Source organism: Suricata suricatta, chromosome 4, assembly GCF_006229205.1.
Source record: "Suricata suricatta isolate VVHF042 chromosome 4, meerkat_22Aug2017_6uvM2_HiC, whole genome shotgun sequence".
In the NCBI taxonomy this organism is placed as follows: domain Eukaryota; kingdom Metazoa; phylum Chordata; class Mammalia; order Carnivora; family Herpestidae; genus Suricata; species Suricata suricatta.
In genome coordinates, this window is record NC_043703.1 from 33,045,864 (window position 1) to 33,068,584 (window position 22,721).

Here is a 22,721-nt window from a genome sequence, read left to right on the forward strand (position 1 = left end):
CAAAATGGACGAAAGACCTCAACGTAAGACAGGAAGCCATCAAAAGCCTAGAGGAGAAAACAGACAACAACCTCTTTGACCTCGGCAGCAGCAACTTCTTTCTTGACATGTCTCTGGAGGCTTTCTTGACAAAGCAAAAATGAATGACTGGGACCTCATCAAGATAAAAGGCTTCTGCACAGCGAAGGGACAGTCAGCACAACTAAAAGGCAGCTGATGGAATGGGAGAAGATATTTGCAATTGACATCACATAAAGGGTTAGTAGATGCAGTGTACACACACACACACACACACACACACACACACACACACTGGAATATTACTCAGCAATCAAAAAGAAAATCTTGCCGTTTTCAACAATTTGGATGGACTAGAATGAATTGTGATAAGTGAAATAAGTCAGTCAGAGAAAGCCAAATACCATATGATTTCACTCATATATGGAAATTAAGATACAAAACAGAAGAACATAAGGAAAGAGAAGCAAAAAGAAGATAAAAACACAGAGGAGAAGAACCAGAAGAGACTCTTAAATACAGAGAACAAACTGAGGGTTGTTGGTGAGTGTGGGGTGGGGGGATGGGCTAAATGGACGAGGGGGATGACGGAGGACGCGTGTTAGGATGAGCGCTGGGAGGTACATGTACGTGATGAATCCCTAAATTCTGCTCCTTAAATCATTATTACACTATATAAACTGGATGTAAATTAAAGAAAAAAAATTAAGGCAAAACAAATACACATTTTATAAAAAACAATATGAATAAATATGGATAAGAAGGATAAAAGATTAAAGTTGATTCAGCAATTTATAGTCAGGTTCAAATAACTGTTTTATTTGTTGAAGCAAATGAGGAAGTATGGTGCAACAACAGGTGACCTATCATTGTCAAAATAATGTCATTTTTGTTTTACCAGGAAATTACTTGAATCTGGTGTTTAAAATATTTTTATACTTTAAACACAAAGAAGCATAATTTTATATAAATGTAAGATACATGTATGAGTCTGTATATAAATAAATATGGGAATTACCATATGTACTGATAAATGGATTTAAGAAAGATTTTTATAATTTTTCTAATAGTTTTATTTTTTTAGTGCATATTTTAGTTTTGAGAGACAGAGAGGGAGAGAGAGGATGTGAGTGTGCACATGAGTAGTGCAAAGGCAGAGAGCGGGAGAGGGAGTATCCCTAGCAGCCTCTGTGCTCAGCTCGGAGCCTGAGAAAATGCTCAATCCCATGACTGCAAGGTCATGACCTAAGCAGAAATCAAGAGCCAGACACTGAATCAACTGAACTACTCAGATGCCCTATTTTTGTAATTTTTTTCTCTTTGTTCCCTCTTTGACCCACATCCCATGTAACTTGTGTTATGTAAATTTTTCTATATTCTTCTTTATATACTTCTCCATGAGTTCATATACTCGTATAGACACTCAGAAGGAGTAGTTGTTGGTCATTATTTTCCTGATTAAAAAATAAATAAATAAAAAGCAGCAGTGGATACCTGGGTGGCTCAGTCAGTTAAGTATCTGTCCGACTAGACTCTTGATTTTTCCTCAGGTCATGATCTCATGGTTGGCTGGGGAGATCAAGTCCTGACCCCACGTCGGGCTCTGTCCCTGTCAGGCTCTGCATTGACAGAGCAGAGCCTGCTTGGGACTCTCTCTCTCTCCCTCTCTTTGTCCCTGCACTGCTTACCCTCTCTTTACCAAAATCAATAAAACTTATGGAAAAAAAACCACATTGAATATTTGGTCTCCAGATTTAGTCACTTAGCAGTTTACCTTGCAGAAATCCTAAATTAACTGATACTCTCCAGTTCATCCTATAAATTCCTGTACAATATTCTATGGTGTAGCCTGTACCATGGTTTTTGCAACTATTTCCTAGCTGTTGTGTTCATGGGCATTTATTTTGTTTCCAATCCCTCCTTTCCCCTCTCAGCACCTGTTTTCAGAAACAGTGCTGCAATAAATCTCCTTATACAAATGTCCTCATGTACTAGTACTTCACTCTGTGGGACTGAGTCTCAGTAGTGAGGTTGCGATGTTGAAGGATGCTTACTTTCCATTTTAATTGATATTGCTAGATTTCTGCCCAAAGAATGTACACAGCAGTTCACTTTTCCACTGGCAATATGTTTATCTTTGTCCTTAGAAAATGGTACACATACTTAGAACTTTTACATTTTTGCCCACCTGAGTTTTCACTGGTACCTTAATTGTATTTCCCTCATTGCTACCTACTTTAAGCATCTGGCTATTTCAATTTGTGCTTTTATGTGTGAAATGCCTATTCATAGTCTTTGCCCATGTTTCTTTAGGGTTGTCTTTTTCCTGTTAATTTAAAAGAGCTTCAAATAGTGCTGGTACGAACTTTTCATTATCTTCATTCCAACTTTTTCCCCAAATACATTGTTTAAATACTGAACTTTGTGCATTTTTTGGGTCTTTTTCTTTTAAAGTCTTTTTGTTTCCTTGTCTGGGCAAGATTATCTCAACCTTTAGGACAGCACTGTCCAACAGAGCTTTTCTTCAATGATAAAAATGCTCTATGCCTATACCATTTTCTATGGTACTCATTAACCACGTGTAACGAGTAAGACTGAGAAACTGAATTTCAATTAACTTAAACTTAAATTGAAAATAGCCACATATGGGTCTGACAACTACACTGGACAAGTGACTTCCAGAACTTAGCTAATCATAGTTCAGTCCATTACTGACATTGGACAATGAGCATGAGTAGCATCTGCCAACATGCTAACTGCGAACAGTCTTAGGCCTTATCCCAGAACTATTGTACCATTTTCATTTTTACAAGACCCCCAGGTGATTTGCATTTACATTAGAGTTTAAGAAGCACTGCTAATAATCACTTAAATTACGGATTCTTAATATTTTTCTGTGCCACAGACCCCACTGGCAAGCTAGTATTGCCTGTGAACCTTTTCTGAGACTAATGTTTCTAAATTAAAATTCACAGAACTATGAAGGAAACAAATTACACTGGTATAAAACTATCAAAATATTTTTTAAAGTTATGTAATATGTCCTGGGGGCACCTGGGCACTTCAGGTGGTTGAGCACCTGACAGCTGATTTCTGCTCAGGTCATGAGCTCACAGTCATGGGGTCAAGCCCGACGTCGAGCTCCATGGTAAGTGTAAAGCCTGCTTAAGATTCTCTCTCTCTCTCTCTGCCCCTCTGTCCCATTTGCTCTCTCACTCTAAAACTACATACATAATGGCACATGGGGGCTCAGTCGGTTAAGCGTCTGACTTCAGCTCAGGTCATGATCTCACAGTTGGTGAATTTGAGCCCCGCATTGGGCTCTGTGCCGACAGCTCAGAGCCTGGAGCCTGCGTCAGATTCTGTTTCCATTTCTCTCTGCCCCTCCCCTGCTCATGCTGTCTCTTTCTCTCTAAATTTTTAAAGATTTAAAAATACATAAAATAAAAATTGCTCATCTACAAAAAGTTATGGATGTCCTTTTTTACGAATGCATTAAAGACAAACTCAGCAAGGGGCCCAATAACTACAGTAATATTGAAGGAGTGATGAGCACAACTCCATTTAGAGATGTCTGGAAGAACTACAGTGGGATGGAAATACGTGATTTCTAACGTTGACGGAATGTCACAGGTAGTGGCGGTCCTACTGTAGTCTGTGCTTGTATCTGTTATCCAAGTAAGTGATAAATTTTAGTTAGAAGTGAAAGTAACTTTTTCATACCACCTGAAGGCATGTGGACCCTAAGAATCTGTGTTATTATTCAAGTAATGTTCTAGATTTTCTTCTAAAAATTTTAATTCAACTGGAATATTGGAGAATCATATAAAATGTGAGAACCTTTTTATTTTTCTTTTATTTTTTTAAACAGATGAATGTCCAGTTATGCTGAGACCCTTACACTAAATAACCCTTCTTCTTCAACTGAATCAAACTACCACTGTTGTGGAACAGAATTAGATCTATTCCTGTATTCTGTTCCACGAATGTTTACTTCTATGCCAACATCACATTTAGTAGATACATCAATTGTGAAGTACATGGTGGGATCTTGGTTGGATCAGGACCTCAACTCCCCCCCATTTTTTCCCCACATTTTTCTTGCCAATTCTGAGACATTTATTTTTTCATAAAGACTAACTTATCCAATCCCAGTCCTTGTGCAACACTTCTCCCCTCCATCAAAAAAGTAAAAAACAGAGGCATCTGGGTGGCTCAGTCAGTTATGCTTCTGACTCTTGGTCTTGGTTCGGGTCATGATCTCAGGGTTCCTGGGATCGAGCCCACACAAAGGCTGTCTGGAATTCTCTCTCACCTTCTCTCTTTCTGCCCCTCCCCCACTTGCAGTCTCTTTCTCTCTCAAACTTTATAAAAATCAAACAAAATTAAAAAATAAAAACAAGAAAAGTATTGGGATATAGACTAATGGCATTTGATTAATACATTAATAAGAAAAAGGTGATAGTTTTATGATCATTGTCTCCCTCCTAAAATATGGTGCTTCCAATTCAACACTAAGGTTTTACAGTTTTCTTCACAGAAGTCCATTACCTTCCTTACAAAATGAAATACTCTTCTCCCATGTCCCTCTATAAATTATTGAGCAGTTATTCTAAGCCTAGAGAAACACTATTGATTACATATTTATCCTGTATTTAGTCACAATACCAAATTCTGCATTAATTTCAGCTTTTTCAAACATAACATAGAAAAAATTTTTATCTCCTTTCAAATTTATATCTGGCTGGTTTTTTCTTCTTAGTGCATCTACTAAGGCCCTGTAAGACCATGTTGGTTAATAATGAGCAACCCAATCTGTGTTTGATTACTGATTTTAAAAGAAAAATGTTTTACTGTTTTGCATTTAGGATAAATATTTTTTGGCTAACATTTTGTTTGTAAATATTTAAGTGTCTTTAATGGGAATAGTTGCTAGATTTTATTGTACCATCTTTTATCATCCTACTTAAACAATCATATGATTGGTTTTTCTCCTTCAACTTGGTGATGTAATGGATTATCCCTTCTATCCTAGAATACACTTCAATCATAAAGTATTATTCTCTCCACACAATGCTAGAATTCATTTTATTTAGAACTTCTGCATGGATAGTAATAAGTAAAACTGGCCTAAGATTTGTTCTGTTTTGCTTTTGTACTGTATTTCTCAGAGCTTTCCATCTTTTTCCTCAGTACATCTTGGTGTAATTTAATTAACTGGAATCAGCTGAGAACCTATCTGGGTAATCCATCTGTGAACCTAGTAACCTCAGTACATCTTTACTCACTCTCTAACGCCTCTATGGTGATTACTGGATCCAAGTTCTCCACTTCTGCCGGGTTTAGTCATCTACAATTTGTTGGGACATTTCACTTTTCTCTCAGTTTTCAAGCTTATCACCACAGAGCTATATTTTCTTAATATCCAATAATTCCATACTCGTTTTTACTTTTTTCTTTCTTAAAATGACTACTGCATGTCTTTATTTTTCATCTTTCTCTTTAATAGTAAATGGATTTTAAAGCTATAGATTTTCCTCTGACTCAGCTTTAAATGTCTCAAGGATTTTGATGTAAAATGTTTTTTCATTGTTTTCTTGTTTATTTTTATTTTCTCTTTGATCTAGAAGATATGCTTAATTTCTCAGTAAGTTTATTTCCCCTCACCTTTCAATTACCTCTAGTTTTACAAAATTATGATTTAAAAAAGGAACTATAAAATCTGTACTTAAAATGTATTATTTTACTATGTGATCAAGTTTATACATGGCAGTTTTGTAAACTTCCTATTGACAAAAAAAAAATCTGATTAGGGAACACTGAGCTTTGTATATAGCAACTAAATCAAAGTTATTAACTAAATTAATTCTTCTAGTCTTTACTTACTTTTCATCTATTAAATCCTGCAACTCTGAAGAAAGTAGATCATAAACATTCCCAGCATCACTACTTCATTAAGTTCTTGTTTTTCTAAAAATTTTTTCTTTACAATTACTATGTCATTCGATATGCAGATGTTGAGGACTATAAAAATCACCTTTTATATTATTGTTTTTTGTTAATGTTTTGCAGTTATCTTAAATTACACCTTATCTAATATTAATATTACCTTCTTGTTGTCTTTTTTCATAATCGTTAGTCCATCCCTTTGCTTTTCAATCTTTATCAATATAAATTAAGTATTTTCTCAAGCTAGATAAAACTGGGTTTAGTTTTAAAGGTCAACATAAAAATCTTTATTTCAATAGAATACTTTAGTCTATTCCTCAGCTTTCTGGCAGCGAGGGAGATTTTATCCATCTTCTCTGGGGTGGCGGTAGGGAGGAATGGATAGAGTTTTACAGACCAGAGTCTGCCAACAATTTCTCTGACCCGGCTCAGGGCTCGCACTGTTTCCAGGCCGTCACCAGGCCAAGGGAGAAGCACTCCAAACTGTGGTAACTTCTCTCCAAGATGGCCTCTCTCAACTTCTTCCCTTGTATGTGGCAAGTTATTACCTGACAGAGAAACGTAGCCTATTCTTCTTAATGGTCTGCTTGCCTACGAATATGCTAAGTAATGTTCTGAGACTTCACAGTTAGGTCCTAGGAAGCCTGTAAGCATTGGCCCGAGGTTCCTGAACGCCTGAGTGCTCACCCGGGAGGACTCTGGTTGCCATGTGCTGAAAGCACCATGCTGAAGGAGGCCTGAACTAGTCACATGGAGAGGCAGGTGGAAAGAGGGATCTGACCCCAAATATGTCCGTCACTGAATTAGACTCAAATGATTCCAGCCTCAGACAGGCAAGCAACAACCAGCTGAATCTATCAATCTGCAGAGATGTAGCAAATAATAGTTTTAAGTCACGAAGTTTTAGTGTGGGGTGTTAAGCAGTAGTATATAACCGGAACACTAGTTTTCTTAAAGCCCCAAACTTCAGTCAGACCCAGTCGCCTGCTAGCCCAAGTGGCAGATTGGCTAAAAAGAGGCAGATCACTGGAATTAAAAGAAAGGAAAAATAAAATGATTTAGGTCGTCAGCTCCTAAAATCCCTTTATCTCCTCCTCTTTCTGGTAAGCCCAAACAGCAAAGCTTATTTTATTCAGTAGTTTATATAGACTATACATGTAACTTTAAAATGTTAGAATGTGTAGAAGCTTATTTAGTTTTGAGTTTTGCCTGGTTTTACCAGGTATCAAGTATGATGACTCAATACTGTGATTATTTTTCTCTATTTGAACTGTGAAACCTTTATTCATACATTGATCCATGATATCATCTAGACTTTATTTGGCTGAAATGAATATTTTACATACTAACTTGATGGCTAGTTAAAAAAATTTTTTTAACATTTACTTACTTTTGAAAGAGAAGGGAGAGAGAGCACGTGTGCACACAAGTGAGGAGGGGCAGACAGAGAAAGGGAGACAGAATCTAAAGCAGGTTCCAGGCTCTGTACTGTCAGCACAGAGCCTGACAGGGGGCTCAAACTCACAAACTGTGAGACCTGACTTGAGCTGAAGTGGGGACACTTAACCCACTGAGCCTTCAGGTGCCTCAGGGGGTGGCTATTTTTAAAATTACCTTTGAGGTGCCGTAACATAATTAAACGCAAACATGGCCAGGAACATCACAGTGATTACACTCTATTATAAATGATTTGCTCAGATGATCTAGAATATGCAGCTATTAATTTTTTAGATCATAAAATTATCTCATAAAATTAAAAATGATCAAAAAGAACTCTTAGACACCAAAACTATGTTTGTGAACTCGGGCTGAGATGTAGTTCAAAAGAATGAAGCGGTCATGACGAACGTGGACCTAAGCTGAGCATCTGGGAGGGTCTCTCTGCTTTCCCTGTCACAAGAGGACAACAGACCACCCTCGCCGCTGAGCTCCAAATTGTATCTCAAACGCATGAAGCTGCCACATTAGAATCCTAGGCTGTTTATTAAAATGGAGACTCTTAGCTCTATCTCAGACCAAAAGAACCCAGAGATGCAACCATAAATTGAAATTTTGAGAAGTGCTTATTTACTTTAATACAGAAGCAAAACTATTCTTGGTTACTGTTATTGTTTACTAATACGTTTATTAGATATGCTAGGATAATTATAAATAACAGATATCATAAACATGTACCTTAAAAGGGAATTTAAAACTTATTAGTGAGGCAGGATAAAAAAGAAACTTCAGAAAAGTTAATACCCCTGAAATAGAAAGCCTAAAAAACAAATATGTATCATACTTCATTTTCATATGTTAAAATCGACTGGATTACTCACATATGAATACCTAAGATGAGCCTCAAGGTAATCTTGCAGAAGTTTTCTCAACAAACGTAACTATGTTTCCAAACAAGGAAGTTCTCTTAAACAAAACACTCTTCTTGCTTCCTAGTTACCAAAGTTCCCATAAGAAAAAAATTTTTCACCATTTCCTCATGAAATTCTATAGCTTCATTCAGGGCAAACTCATTAATTCCTTACACAGTACTGTTAACATTTCTTTCTTTTGAAACGAAACTTGCATACTGAAATAACTCTGCAATATCAAAATAGCTGCGCATGGTTGAGCTACACACATTGGAACAAAATTCTGACCTGTTATAAACAGATTTCACAAGTAGAAAATAAAAGTACAGCACTTATGAAAACACTAAGTACCGTATACAAGCTTATGCACACAATACAGATCAAAATATGTTAATTTTAGACACTATTGACACGAACTCTAAACTTGAAATGAAGGTGAGGACCCTCAAAATAATAAATAAACTTCAAGTATAAGATGAGCCCTATTTCCTGATGTTATGTCTAGATACTGTTTCCAAATTTAATTACAGATCTGGAAAAAAATATGAAAGAAGATCCTAGGAATTCATTAATATTTGCACATCAGGAAGGGTGACTTAATTTTTAAAAATCAAAAATCCCTTTTTTTAAAATAATGTATTTTGAGGGGGAGGGGAGGGAGAGGGAGAGGGAGAGGGAGAGAATTCCAAGCAGGCTCTGCACTGTCAGCACAGAGCCCAACGTGGGGCTCGAACCCATGAACCATGAGCTCATAACCTGAGCTGAAACCAACAATGGGATGGATGCTTAACTGACTGAGCCACCCAGGTGCCCCCAAAATCACTTATACTAAAATCCTAAAATACTTTTCATGTCATACCTGCTATGAATCAGATTATATAAACAAAAGCAGAGCTAATGGTGTACTTACGGGGCTTTAACATCTCTGAATATTTTTATTAGGTATAATTATAACAGTGTCATAATTGAGACCCCTTTGATCTGAAGAATATGCATCATGCCAGACAAGTTGGTCTTTATACTTACTTCTTCCAGTTATAAATCTGAATTATTAGGAAAAAATAGTATTTGATTGGTTTTAGGCAGTGGTTATGAAGTAAGGAATAGAAATGAAAATAAGGTGGACTCCTGGCTGATCCAGTGGATTATGGATCCCACTTGGTCAGGTCATGATCTTACGGTCCCAGAGTTTGAGCCCTGCACTCAGTGTGGAGCCTGCGTGGGATTCTCTCCCCCTCTCTTTCTCTGACTCTCTCCCCACACTGTGTCTCAAAATAAATAAATAAACCTAAAAACATAATAAATGGAAATAAGGTAACAACGTAACATTTTGGCCTTTCGATCAAAAATAACAAGATTTTCAGAGTAGAGCAAAACAGGTTAAAGAGATAGATGGATATATGCTGCCACCATGTGGTGAAAAAGAATTAAAACCATTTTGGAAAATACTAACTCAATCTAGGAAAGTCTTATTTACTAAAGTAGAAAATTTGTCCTCCTAGTTGTCAGACTCAAACTCAGAGACATAAGTAACAAATACCTTAGTTTCTCTTATTAAATCACAACGAAGTTGTCATTACTGTTGTCATCTTTGAAGCATCTGTATTTGTTGATTGTTCTCTCCTCTTTAAAGTTTCTATTAATTTACTACTTGTCTATGACATTGTAAGTACCTTCCTGGATTTGTCTTGAGTTTAGTCTCTTACAGTTTTTTTTTTTTTTTCACGTAGGCTTCATGCCCAGCACAGAGCCCAGCGCAGGGCCTGACTTCATGACCCTGAGATCAAGACTGGAGCTGAGATCATGTCCAACACTTAACCCACTGAGCCAACCAGGTCCTCCTGTCCTCTTGCAATTCAATCCTCATCTGTATTGTGATTTTAGAAACTCAATCGCATTTTCTCCATCGCTGTTGGAGTTCATTCAACAGATCCTAGTTTTTATATATCTTTAGAGAATTAACTCAGCTCCCTGATTATCAGATTGTAGTTTCTAAACTCCCAACTCTGTTGCTTTATCAGGAATTTAGTAATTATTAGTAGGTAAGAAAGGTAAACAACCAAAATCAGTCTTTAGAACTGCACACTTTGTTGAAGGTCTAGTAATGTTTTATTTTGCTTCTAATATTTTTTTAATAGTGCCTGACATGTCACCATCCATGCCACTCCAAAGCCAAACATGTTGAGAAATGGTGTCTCCCATGGAGCTAAGACCCTTTTTAAAAAAGGGTGATCTCAAAGTCAAATATTCTACATGCAGGGACTAGATTTTCTTTCTTCACTTATGCTTAAAACAAAATTGTAAGGTGGCTCCTCTTCTGCTAATGGCTCTGTAAGTTCCCACCTGGACAATTCTGACAAGCATAAATTCTGAACACAATATAAAACAACTACAGAAAAGTGACCCAATTAGGCAGATTCCGAAGGGGAGTTTATCTGCACAAGGAAGAAGCAAATACTCCTGGATGAGTCTCCTGGTGTTATCTGATTTTTTTTTTTTTTTTTTTTTAAGGCTCTTAGCTTGAGGATAGAGCCAACCTGGACGGATGAAGGTGTAACAGAAAGCCCTTCCTCTTCCTAGCTTGAAGACCAGAAGACAGTGGTTAGGGCAACTCAGAGGCTCTCAAGTAAGGAGAAAATTCCAGACAAGCGGAGAAAGGGAACCTGGAGTTCTACGGATCGTCCCGGCTAAATCTCTGGCTGACTTCTGAACAATGTATGTGTAGGACAGATGCACGAAGCCATACTAACACCAAAAACATGAACTGGAATTTGAGACACTGCCCAAGAGACTGAGTAGGCAGCTTGAGTACAAGCGAGTTAATGTCTGCTAAAGTAAAAACAATGGCACCTGTCTAGAGGAACAAAAAGCGTAGTCTCCACAACAGTCACAATGTTATGATCTAAGCAAGTTTACCCTTTGTTTTAAAAAAACAGTTTAAAATTACTCAACTTCTGAAGAAACAGAAAAATGTGACCCATTTTTAAAAGACAATGAACAGAGATCAACTTTGAGGTGACCCACACTTTGGAATTAGCAACAAGGCTTTTGAGCAGTGATTTTACTATTCTCAACGACATAAAGTACGCTCACAATGAATACACAAATAGCGGAGAAATAACTACAATAAACAACCAAATGGAAATCTAGAAGTGAAAAATTCCACTTTTAAACATTTACTCATGAAAAATTAAAACATGCCCACACAAAAGCCCATATTCAAATGTTTGCAGCAGCTTTCTGTATAATGGCTCCAAGGTGGGAATAACGCAAATGACCATCAACTAGTTAATGAACACATCCATTTAATAGAATATTACTCAGCAACAAAAAGGAACAAAATATTGATACATGGAAAAAAAGGTTTAGCAATTTCTCATAAAATACAATGTGACTGGTGGATGGATGGTTACGTGTGGACAGGTATAATAAAATTTTAATGGCAGAAATTAGGTGATAGATATATTGGCGTTCACGGTTAAATTCTTTGAACTTACCTATTCTTAACAAATTTTTAATAAAATGGAAATATATTCTCTAGAGTTGGTGACCAATTTTGAACAGACTAATTTGGGGATTATAAACTGAGAGGTTAAAAAAAGAAACCACGCAAATTATCAGTCCTCTTTGTCTTCTGAGATCTTCCTCCACTTTGCCTTACCAGCTTGTTATCCTACTAAGAAAAACTTCACCATCCCCAACTTGAGATTCTCCTCTGGGTTTCTTTTCTAGTATCATGTTTTAAAATATTAAATATTGAGTAAGATTGGACTTAACAGTGATCTCTGGACAGTACTTCTATTTTGGTTTTTCATAAAGTTTCTTTTATTTCTACTCTCTGACTCTCATCTTTCAAACACTGAAGAGAAAGCAATTCCCCAAGAATTCATGGTAACAATTCTTAAGAAGTCTGTCAACATTTTAAAAACTAAAACTTAGAAGTCTGTGAATGGCTTTTTGGAAGTCTACATATTCCATTCCGTTTCTTAATACACATGTATAGGTATCACCCAAGTGAAATACTGTATTTGGTTTGTTCCCTTATATTCATTTAACAATGTTTTGTTGACCTTCTCCTGTAAGTTTACACTTGCATATTATTCAGTATCCTGGTCTTCACGCATTCCGCAAACTCAGTAGGAACAGAAGTGTGGTTTATCTGTTTGTAGTTATCGAGGTCCTTAGTTTCTAAGGACAGGTAGACAATTTACCAACTTTCAAACAACTAAATCTACTCTAATTGCTCTATTTAAATAACAAGATTATACATTTGCTGCTGTTTCAAGTACATCCTTGAGGTCCTTCAAAATTCTTGGGTGAATAATACCTAGTCATGATTTTTTTTCAGAGTTTACATTTTACTTCTCTTTAAAATTATATAGCATTGTGTATAAGACTCATTTTACTTCCCTTAAAATATCCAATCCTAAATATATATAAGTACTAAAATGTTTGCTTAATTACTATATGAAGAGGTCATTCAAATACTATAAAAATTTTGACTCATAACCTCCTGAATATCAGTAACTTCAAAGTTATTGCAGCCATTAATACTTCCTTTCATTTGTCAAATTTAGGAGAGCTTAGAATCAATGGATGCTATCTTTTTCACTGGATGCATTTTCGTTTTGTCCACTATGAAACAGAGTATTTATTCCCATTAGGAAGGAACCCAAGTTTTCTCTCACAATAGTTAAAAAGAAAATTTACTTTTTGGATTGAGACTTAAATTAAGCACATCACTAAAAAAGTAAAAAAAAATTGCTATTCCATTTGTATATAATGGGCATTTTTGAGTTGCTAATTACCTGCCTCTAGCCATCAACAACAAATTACTCTACATACATTACACATAATAAAGAGAAAAGAATTATGAAATCTTACTGGGTAAAAAGCATTGAAATGAGAACATTTCAAGTAACAGAACCAAAAACAGACATCTGCACTAAAAAACAATTTTTTTTAGTGCTTTAAATAAACTAGAAGCTTGGGAACACTCAAAGTCCTAGAGACAATGACTCTCACTGATGACAACTGAACTCCAGTAACCTGGGAATCTCTGTTACCTCTTCAACCTAACTGAATCCCAATTCAATGATTTTTGATAAACTTCTGTTTATAAACCTTCCTTTAATGATCATAATCTTCTCTACCTTCCTTGTATCTGGTTATAATCACATTCTTCAGTTGTTTTTTAAACAGACTCCCATCTTTTGGTAAAAAGTTCATATAAAATTAAAACTCAAACCATTAAGAGCTAAGTGATTTACCCTAAATAAGCTATGAGTTTTTCCTAATAAAATTATTTTTAAAAGCCATTATGTGGACTATGAAGATAAAGTTCTTTAAAACTCACCAGGAGTATTACAATCAATAAACACTTCTGTGTTCTAACACTTTCCCCCAAATATATGATAACAGAAGCCTGTATTACTGGCTCTGCCCCAAACACAGACAATTCTTTTTACCACACAGATCACACTGCCATGGTGAGCCTCAGACACAACGATACCCTGATGTCCAAGAGCACTGCCCACGCTGCTGGTTAGCAATTTGATGAATGTCTGTTATTGACAAAGAAAAAACTTCTATGTTTTACAATGTAATTTTGTGTATAGTAGTTGTGATTTCTCTCACCTTAAAAACAAATGCCTCCCTGGACCTGACTTCCCGTGTCATCTTCAACTCTATCCTGATGTTCCCAGCTGCAATCAAAACTCTACAGAAAGATTGCCTAGACTTGTCTCCCACTCCTCCTCTCTTAAACACACTGTAATCAAACTTCTGACCTCATCACTCCACCGGAACTACTCTTGACAAGGTTATCAATGACCTTGTTAAATATAATGTGAATTCCCAGACTTCATCATATTAGACCTATGGACAGCATCTGAAATAACAGACTCTCTTCCTTGACAAACTCTTCTCCCTTGGCTTCCAGGACAGGAAATTCTCTTGGTTTCCTTTCCTCACCGATAAATCCTCCTTCTCAATTTTACATTTCAATACTGAAGTGTCCCAGAGCTCAGCCCTTAGTCCTCTTCTCTGTATACACTCTCCTGCGGTGATCCCATCCTGGCTTTAAATATTATCTTTATGTTAACAACTTCCAAATACATAGCTTTCGGTGTTGTCTTTACTCTCTGTGCATCCCCCTTCCCGCCCTGTTTTTCTCTCCCTCCTTCAGGAAAAGAACCTGCGACGATTCTGGCCGGGGTGGGACACGACATATTGGCGCCTCAACGTGCGACTGAGTGAGGGAGCAGGACATTTGGCGACCCCTATATAACAATCGCCACTTCAGATAGCTGTGAAATTCGGTGACTAACTAGTTGTTACTTAACCTTCTAATTTCTGTATAAGTCTAATTACATGAAACAGAAGTTGGTGTTTTGATTTTTTACTTTGCTTTTCTGTTTGGAGTGTCATTGTAACTACTGTACTGTAAATGATGGAAAATTATTGCATATGTTAAAAAAAATGAAACTTTATAAAGTAAAAATAAAATAAAATAAAATAAAAAACAAATACATAGCTTTCAAAGTTCAGACTTGTATATCCAAGTGTTTCTAATTGCACATCTAACAGATCCGCCAAACTCAAACCAGCTAAAACCTGAACTCTACTCTAAATCTGCCTTACCCGCAAGCTACCATCTCAGCTGAATGCAAATCAATCATTATTTCAGCCCCCAAACCTTGGAGTTAATTTGGACTCCTATCTTTCTTTCACGCCCTTCATCCAACTCATCAGGAAATCCTAATGGCTCCACTTTTAAAATACATACAGGACCGAACCAGTTCACAGCACTTATTGCTTCCGCCTTGATCCCTGGTCTGAATCACGACCCCTCTGCCTACATTACTACAACGGCTTCCTAACAAGTCTCTCTGCTCCCGTCCTTAGAGCTCTATAGTCTGTTCTCAGCAAAAATCCATTTTCTGGGTCATTAACAAAGCTCTTTACACTTCTTTGAGGGCATACTATGTACCAGTCAGAATAATCCTTTTTTAATATGTCAGATCATGCCACATCTTTCCCCAAATCCTGTGATGATTCTTTTCTTTTCACTTAGGGTTAAAATCAAAGCTCTTACAATGACCTCAACAAACCCGTTACCTCTGTGATCTTACCTAACTATTCTCTCCCTTCAACCATTCCAGTCATTTTGGCTTCCTCATTGCTCCACAAACATCAGGGCACCCTCTTGCCTTTGCATTGGCTGTTCCCTCTGCCTGGAAGTTCTTCCTGGAGGATTCTGTTGTCTCTCCCACCTCCAAGTCTTTGTAAATGTCTAACGTCCTCAATGAGACCTACTAGCTGACCCTTTATAATTCTGGATACGGTTTCTTCCCTGCTCTCCATGAACTGTTTTTTCTTTTGTCCTTTGCAGTTATCACCTTCTATCTCTATGATGTGCTTATTTATAATGCTTACTATTTGTTTCCCTGTACTCTTTTAAAATATAAACTCCATGAGGCCTGAGAGTACTGTTTTGCTTGCTGAGTTATCCCAAGCACTTAGAACAATGTCTACCATATAATAAATGTACAGTACATATTTACTGAGTGAATTTCACTCTCATTAACAATGACCATATGAGGAATGTGTTACATATTCTCACCCTATTTTGTAAATGGAGAAGCTGTAAGAGCAGGGGCAGGGAGAGTAGAGAAGACTAAGTTTTTTATCCAAGATCATCATGCCATTGTCAAGTTGCAAAGATGGAAATTGAACCAGTATCTGTGAACTTTCCAAATACCAGAGCAGTAAATAATTCAACAAACAATTAAAAAAAAAAAATCCTGACAATATATAGTTAAGCAAAATTTCTTTTAGCATTAAATAGTATATTTATTGTTCACTATATCTTTTTAAAAAATTTTTTTAAATATTGTTTATTATCAAATTGTTCACTATATCCTTATAAAAAAGTCTTTTAATTTTAAAATATTCAGTTTATTTTTCTTCAGTGTTGGGCAAGCTGACCTGTATTAGAGCAGAACCAAACTTTATGGGTGGCTTTAATATAAATGAATCTATTCTGTCTAAATCACATTCTCTGAATTTTTAAGACCTTTTATTAAGTAGACAAGACACTGCTTCTTTATTCCTGACTGTGATTCAATTCTGTTTATATATTATTAAATTTAGAAAAAGGTTTAAGACAGATTATTTTCAGATGAGAAGTGATAAACCTTTAAGAAACACACTTGTACACGGAAGGGTGCTGTGATGGTTAATTTCATGTGTCAAGTGGTTGGACAATACTAAATATTTGGTCAAACATTATTTTAGATCTTTCTGTAAAGGTATTTTTTTTATTAGATTACCATTTAAATCAACAGACTTTGAGTAAAGCCAATTATCCTCAATAATGTGGTGAGCCACATCTTTTTTAATTTTATTTCTTTATTTTTGAGAGACAGAGCGAGCAGGGGAGGGGCAGAGAGAGAGAGAGACAGAGACAAAGAATCTGAAGCAGGCTCCAGGCTCTGAGCCGTCAGCACAGAGCCCAGCGTAGGGCTCGCACTCATGAACCGTGAGATTATAACCTGAGCCAAAGTCAGATGCTTAGTTGACTGAGCCACATCTAATGAGCTGAAGGACTTCTAAAAACTGACCTCCCTTCAGCAAGAAGCTATTCTGTCAGCAGAATATCTTTGGACTTGAACTGCAACTCTTCCCTGAATCTCCAGTCGGTCAGCGTACTCCATCAGATTTTGGACTCAAGTCTCCATGATCATATGAGCCAATTCCTTAAAATAAACCCTTTTCTCTCTCTCTCCTTGTTCTATATAATCCTGTTTGTACTATATCTCTGAAGAAGTCTAATACAGGTTCACAAACAAGACTGTTTTTTTGTTCAAAGAACCTATAAGTCAGGAACCTATGAGTCAGACCAGTGTTAATTATTTAGTGTTTTCCTATCAATAAAATACTACAAGTGTTATTCACAAGGTTGAAACAAGCAAAAATCTGGGATACAACGCCATTGTTGATCCTTGAGAGTCAATATCTGCTTTACCACACAGTAAAAATAGATCACATATTAATGATAATTCTAGAGTTGTAAGTTTTTTTCTTTTTGGCCCAAGGAATCTTTCATTCAAAAGAAACCACTCTTAGAATCCACCAACGCTGAAGTTATTGAAGAAGAGGTAGTTTGATATAAACAAAGTTAGGAAACTTTTCCAGCCCTCCTCCTAAAAAAATGAGGAGTCTCTGAGGGAAGCTGAGGTACCATTAGGTGCTACAGAACCAAGTCTGAAAACTCATCTAACTATGTTCCCATCACCATCATCAATGTACAGAAATAGAGATTAAATGATTTGGCCAAGGCTGCAAAACTAGCTAGCAGCCAAATGAGGCCTTCTAACTTTGTCCTTTATTATTTTGAGTATAGATGAAAAATTTTTAAAAATTAAAAGCTATCTTTCCCAAGTGTGCAAAAACACTTTACCTGCACAATGTGGCAGGTTATCAGAATAAAAAAATGTAAAAAGCCCATAACAGACCCTTGTAGTAGGGTTCTGATTGGCACATCTGTTTCTCTGCCATCACTCCTGCTGACTTAATCACTCCTACGAAGAGAGGAAGAAGATGAGCCTTTATTTGCCTGTAATATTGGCTCTACATTAATGAGGTAAGTAGATTCTGTCCAGCACTAACAGAGCAGCAAATCAGAGCACTGAGCTATAAACTAAATTATAATGATTTATTTCTAGAAAATACATTCAGTAAAAGCTGCCCTTGAAAAAGGACATTATATGCAATTTGCTAAAAATGACATTTTCACTTTGAAACAGAAATAGGAGCAATTCAATGAGATGAATGGACAAACAGGATTATTTTCTCCCCTTACTGACAGAGCAGTAAACATTAAATGGCTTATCCAAAGTCACGCAGAAAAATGACGGTGTCGAGATATCATGTAAGGTTCTCCCTCTAATCTACTGGAGTGTGAACTCTAGAGGGCAGACACCCACTCTCTCGAGTTCCCTGGTCCCGGCACGCGCACAGCACCGGGGCAAGGCTGGGGCTGAGGCTTCTACCAGCGCGTACGCTCCGAGCTAGCAGCAGGAGAGCTGATGTGTTTAATGAAGAGGCAGAATGGCTCCCTCTCAGATTACAAACAAGGCTAAAGTGTAATGAAGACTAAGAACGGAAGGGTCACAACAAAATGCTCAACCATGGACTGCAAGTCAGTAGCACAGACTGACGCTGCCGATCTTGAAGGTGACTACCTCCCCTTTGACCTCCCGCTATTGAAGAATCGCAGCAGTGGGCATCACCCAGTCCCATTTCCCATCACTGACTTCCACATTCCTGGTCACACACCTTGAGGAACTCCTTACTAAAAAACTTGGAGCTTCTTCTACAAGTGATCAAAGTCATACAGACCTCGGTCAGTTGTTTCAGTTGGGCTTTGTTTTCACTCAATTCTTCTGATAGGTCATTCTTTTTCACTTGCAGTTCAGAGATTTCCTTTCTTAATGGATTCACTAGTTCATAGAACCGAATCTTTAAAAGCAAAAAATAAAATTAATAAGCCATTTTAGAACCAAAGTTACAATTAACTGTACCCTCAATTAGCAATAATAAAAATATGAAGGTAACAAAAGGAAAAGTGTTAAAAGTTTCAGATGATATACCTGTACAATAAACTTTTGTTTGTACAAAACAGAAACAAGACCGATGACCACTAATGTTTTATTAAGCCTTAATGTTCAATTCGGTTTCCTCAGGGCCCAGATTATCTGTAATTCTCCACCCGTGGCACAGTCTCTCTTTCTTCTATTTATATGCCATTTACTACTTACTCTCCATTTCTCACTCACTCTCATTCCACACTATCTGCTATTACTTCCCGAACACATTACATGTTCAAGTTTCACCCTTATTTCCTCTGATAGAGGAATTCTTCCCACATACAAATGCATGGCTCATGCTTTCACTCCTTTCAGGTCTCTGATCAAATGTCACTCTATCAGTAAGCTCTCCCTAATCTCCCTAACCTCGTGTAAAATAGTACCCCCACCTGGTAACAGTTTTGTTCTCACTCCTGCTCTTTTCTCCACAACCTTTATGACAGCCGTTCTATATATTACTTTTAACTTAGCGGCTGCAGCACTCCACTCGAATGTCAGCTCATACAGGCAGAAATTTTTGCCTGGTTGGTACACTGCTCTATCACTACTGCCTAAACATACGGTAAGCCTCCATCCTAGGCTCCTGGTGAAGCCCTCTGCCACCACTACAGCGTAAGGGAGAATCAGGATGAGTCAGGATGCATCTTTCATATCACTTCTTCCATTCAGTTCAGACCTCTCTTCTCACTCACAATTCTCTCAGGGGAATCTGACCTACTCTGGTAAACTGTTCCATCTGACAAATTCCTATTAAGTTAAGAAACCAGGAGTACATTAGGAAAGGGTAATTAGGCCTATTTATTATACAGGCATGCAATCTGAAATTCCTTAATATATTGCTGTATTGCAAGAGTCCCATGTCTGGTAAGAGGCAAGTCCTAAGGTTAGTCCTCAGCATAATGAATTTGTATATAACTAACTAGTTAGGATAATACTGTCTGTGAAAACAAAAGATAACAAAAAACACTAACAAACCAGGTAACAAAATGACATCTAACTGCATTAGTGGGATATTTGATATCTACTATGGATAAGGCCCCAATGACAGCCCTTGAGACATCTCTCTTGGATAGTACACTTTGGACAGAAAATAAACTTATTTGAGCTATTTAAATTAAAAACTGGACAAAAAAGATAACACTTCTTTTTATAGAAATCATTAATCCGGAAATCTCATGCAAATGAGAACCAAGAGTAGCAATCACCACTCCTGTAAAAATGATACGATGTTCTAAAAAACGGTTCTAAGCATTTTACATACATATTCACAGTGAATCTTCACAATTACCTCAACAGAAAGGCACCATTATTATTCTAAACCCTTTTACATGTGAAAAAGTTCAAGCCTCTGGGGAGTGGGAAATAACACGTACAGATCACAAATCAGAAGTTTCCAATGTGTGGTCTGGGACCACCGGGGGAACCACTCTGCCACTCGGAGACCCTTTCAGGAAATTCGTAAGATGAAAACTAATTTTCCTGGTAATACTAAGGGTTTTTTTTGCCTGTTTTACTCTCATCTTCCTATGCTTGTTCAGTGGGGGTTGCTGGCAGCTACCCGATGTGTGAGGACACCGCCACCTTTAAGGCTAATGGGATATGTGCTTATCTGTGCCTGTGCTTTAAAAATGTCCCGGTGTTAATTTCCACTACGGTAAACACTAATGGACATAACCCATATAAACAAAAGCTCCTTGGGGTCTTCAGTAATTTTAGGACTGTAAAGGAATACTGACATTAAAAAATTTGAGACTACTGCCATAGATGAAGCCTATGTGTAGATCTGTGTAACCAACGCTACAAGAGATCCTGAACTATCCCTACCACCGGCAACCACTAATCTGTTATCTCTATAATTTCGCATTTCGAGACCACTATAAACTACCAGTTTATGATAAAATGACTCATTTCTATGGACTATGCAGCCACTAACATCATACCCCTATTTATTCTTGACCTTGGAGATCAATGGTCAACACCCTTTAAAATTTGGTGATCTGAACATCATTCGCCATTTTCAGAGCAGGGCCATAAAATAACGAAATTATTAACTGGGTACTTTGAAGGTTATGGCTATTACTTAAATGGCACATTTTAATTTGAAAATATATACAGTGGTTTTTTTGGGGCACCTGGGTGGTTTAGTCGGTAAAGCCTCCAACTTTGGCTCAGGTCATGATCTCACGGTTCGTGAGTTTGAGCCCCACCTCAGGCTCTGTGCTGACAGCCGGAGCCTGGAGCCTGCTTCCAGTTCTGTGTCTCCCTCTCTCTCTGCCCCTCCACTGCTCACGCGCTGTCTCTAGCTCTCTCTCTCAAAAATAAGCACTCATTTAAAAAAATTCAAAATATTTACATATGCAGCTTTTTAAAAATAAGTGATACAACGCACTTACAGATACATATTCAGGAATAGAAAGCTGATCTTCAGGAAAACCTTTTAGTTTCATATATTGCTCTTCTGTCAACTCAAAGTCACGCAGATTTCGACGAATATCTCCCGCCTTCTCTCTTAGCTGAGTATTTGTCTCTTCTAGTTGTTTCTGTCTCAATAAAATCGTTTCCATTTCTTGTTTCATTAGTTCTTGATATTTTCTAAATAGAAAGAGTTTATGGCAAGCTTAAAACCATCTTTGAGATTTTATTTTCCCAAGGATACCTTTTTATAGTAACATAAAATTAAGAAATGAGAAGCTCTGTAGTATTTTTGGCTCCAGCTAAATGCTTATTTACTTTACTAGTAAATGACAATTCTATACTCAGTACTAAATATGTGGCCACATAAAGTGTTAAAGAGAAAATTGGTATTCTTAAAAAATAATTTTCAAAATTGATTCTAAAATTATACATTTATTCTGCTTAAAGTTTAAGTTTTATACATCTGTGTTGGACCCTACTCAATAAAATAATTTTCATTCCTTTTTCTCCAGGTACTCTAAAGTCTACCTCTGAAAGACGGCAGCACTGAACCACCACCAAGTATTCTTTTAACGAACTAATGAAAACAGTACTCTGTATATAATCATTCTCTAAGAATACACGTAGAAGACATTGCTATCATTAGTTGCCTATTCCGAAGATTCTGAGTAGGAAGGGAAAATGACTCCCCTCCCTACTCTATCACACCCATCAACACACTCACATGCTGTATTATTACTCCTATCCTAACCAAAATGAATAGAGACCCCACTTTGCTACCTCCTTTGTTTGCTCCTCAGTGGAGTAAAACTTCTCACTAGTTGTCTAGACTCACTGTTTCTGATGCCTTTCCTCTTAAACTTATGCCAATTAGGTTTCCATCCTTCCTATTGAAATGTCAAGGTCACTAAGGACGTCCAGATTGCTAATGACCAATTCCCAGTTTTTTTCATCTGTGACCTAATGATTATTTGACACACTGCTCTCTCCTTTATATATGCTTTCTTCATCTGGCTTCCAAATCACTTTACTTTTGTCATCTTTCTCTCAGTGGTGTTTGCTCCTTCTTTTCTGGTTTGTCTTAATGTTCGGAGGACTTGGCCCTTTTCTCTGTCTATAGTCACTACCTGGGGGAATTCATCCAGTCTTGACTCGAATGTGTACTGTCTGTATCCTAATGACTTCCAGGTAGATGGCTCGAGACCAAACTCTTCACTTACCTACACACGGACTTCTAGTAAGATAACACTAACTGAACACGTCCCAAACTGAACTTTGCTCCTCACTCACGAACCTATTCCACTGTACTTTCCCCATCTTAGCTGGCAGCAACTCCAGC

General features: G+C 37.1%; 1 protein-coding gene across 1 annotated transcript in view; it reads right to left on the reverse strand.

Moving 5' to 3' along the window:
* PIBF1 (progesterone immunomodulatory binding factor 1) overlaps positions 1 to 22,721 on the reverse strand; it is a 207,167-nt gene that overhangs the window by 176,572 nt on the left and 7,874 nt on the right. The window contains exons 4-5 of the mRNA XM_029936617.1: positions 21,361 to 21,559; positions 18,720 to 18,839 (exon numbers count right to left, since the gene is read on the reverse strand). Coding sequence (XP_029792477.1) covers positions 18,720 to 18,839; positions 21,361 to 21,559 — 319 coding nt within the window. The remainder of the gene's footprint in view (positions 1 to 18,719; positions 18,840 to 21,360; positions 21,560 to 22,721) is intronic.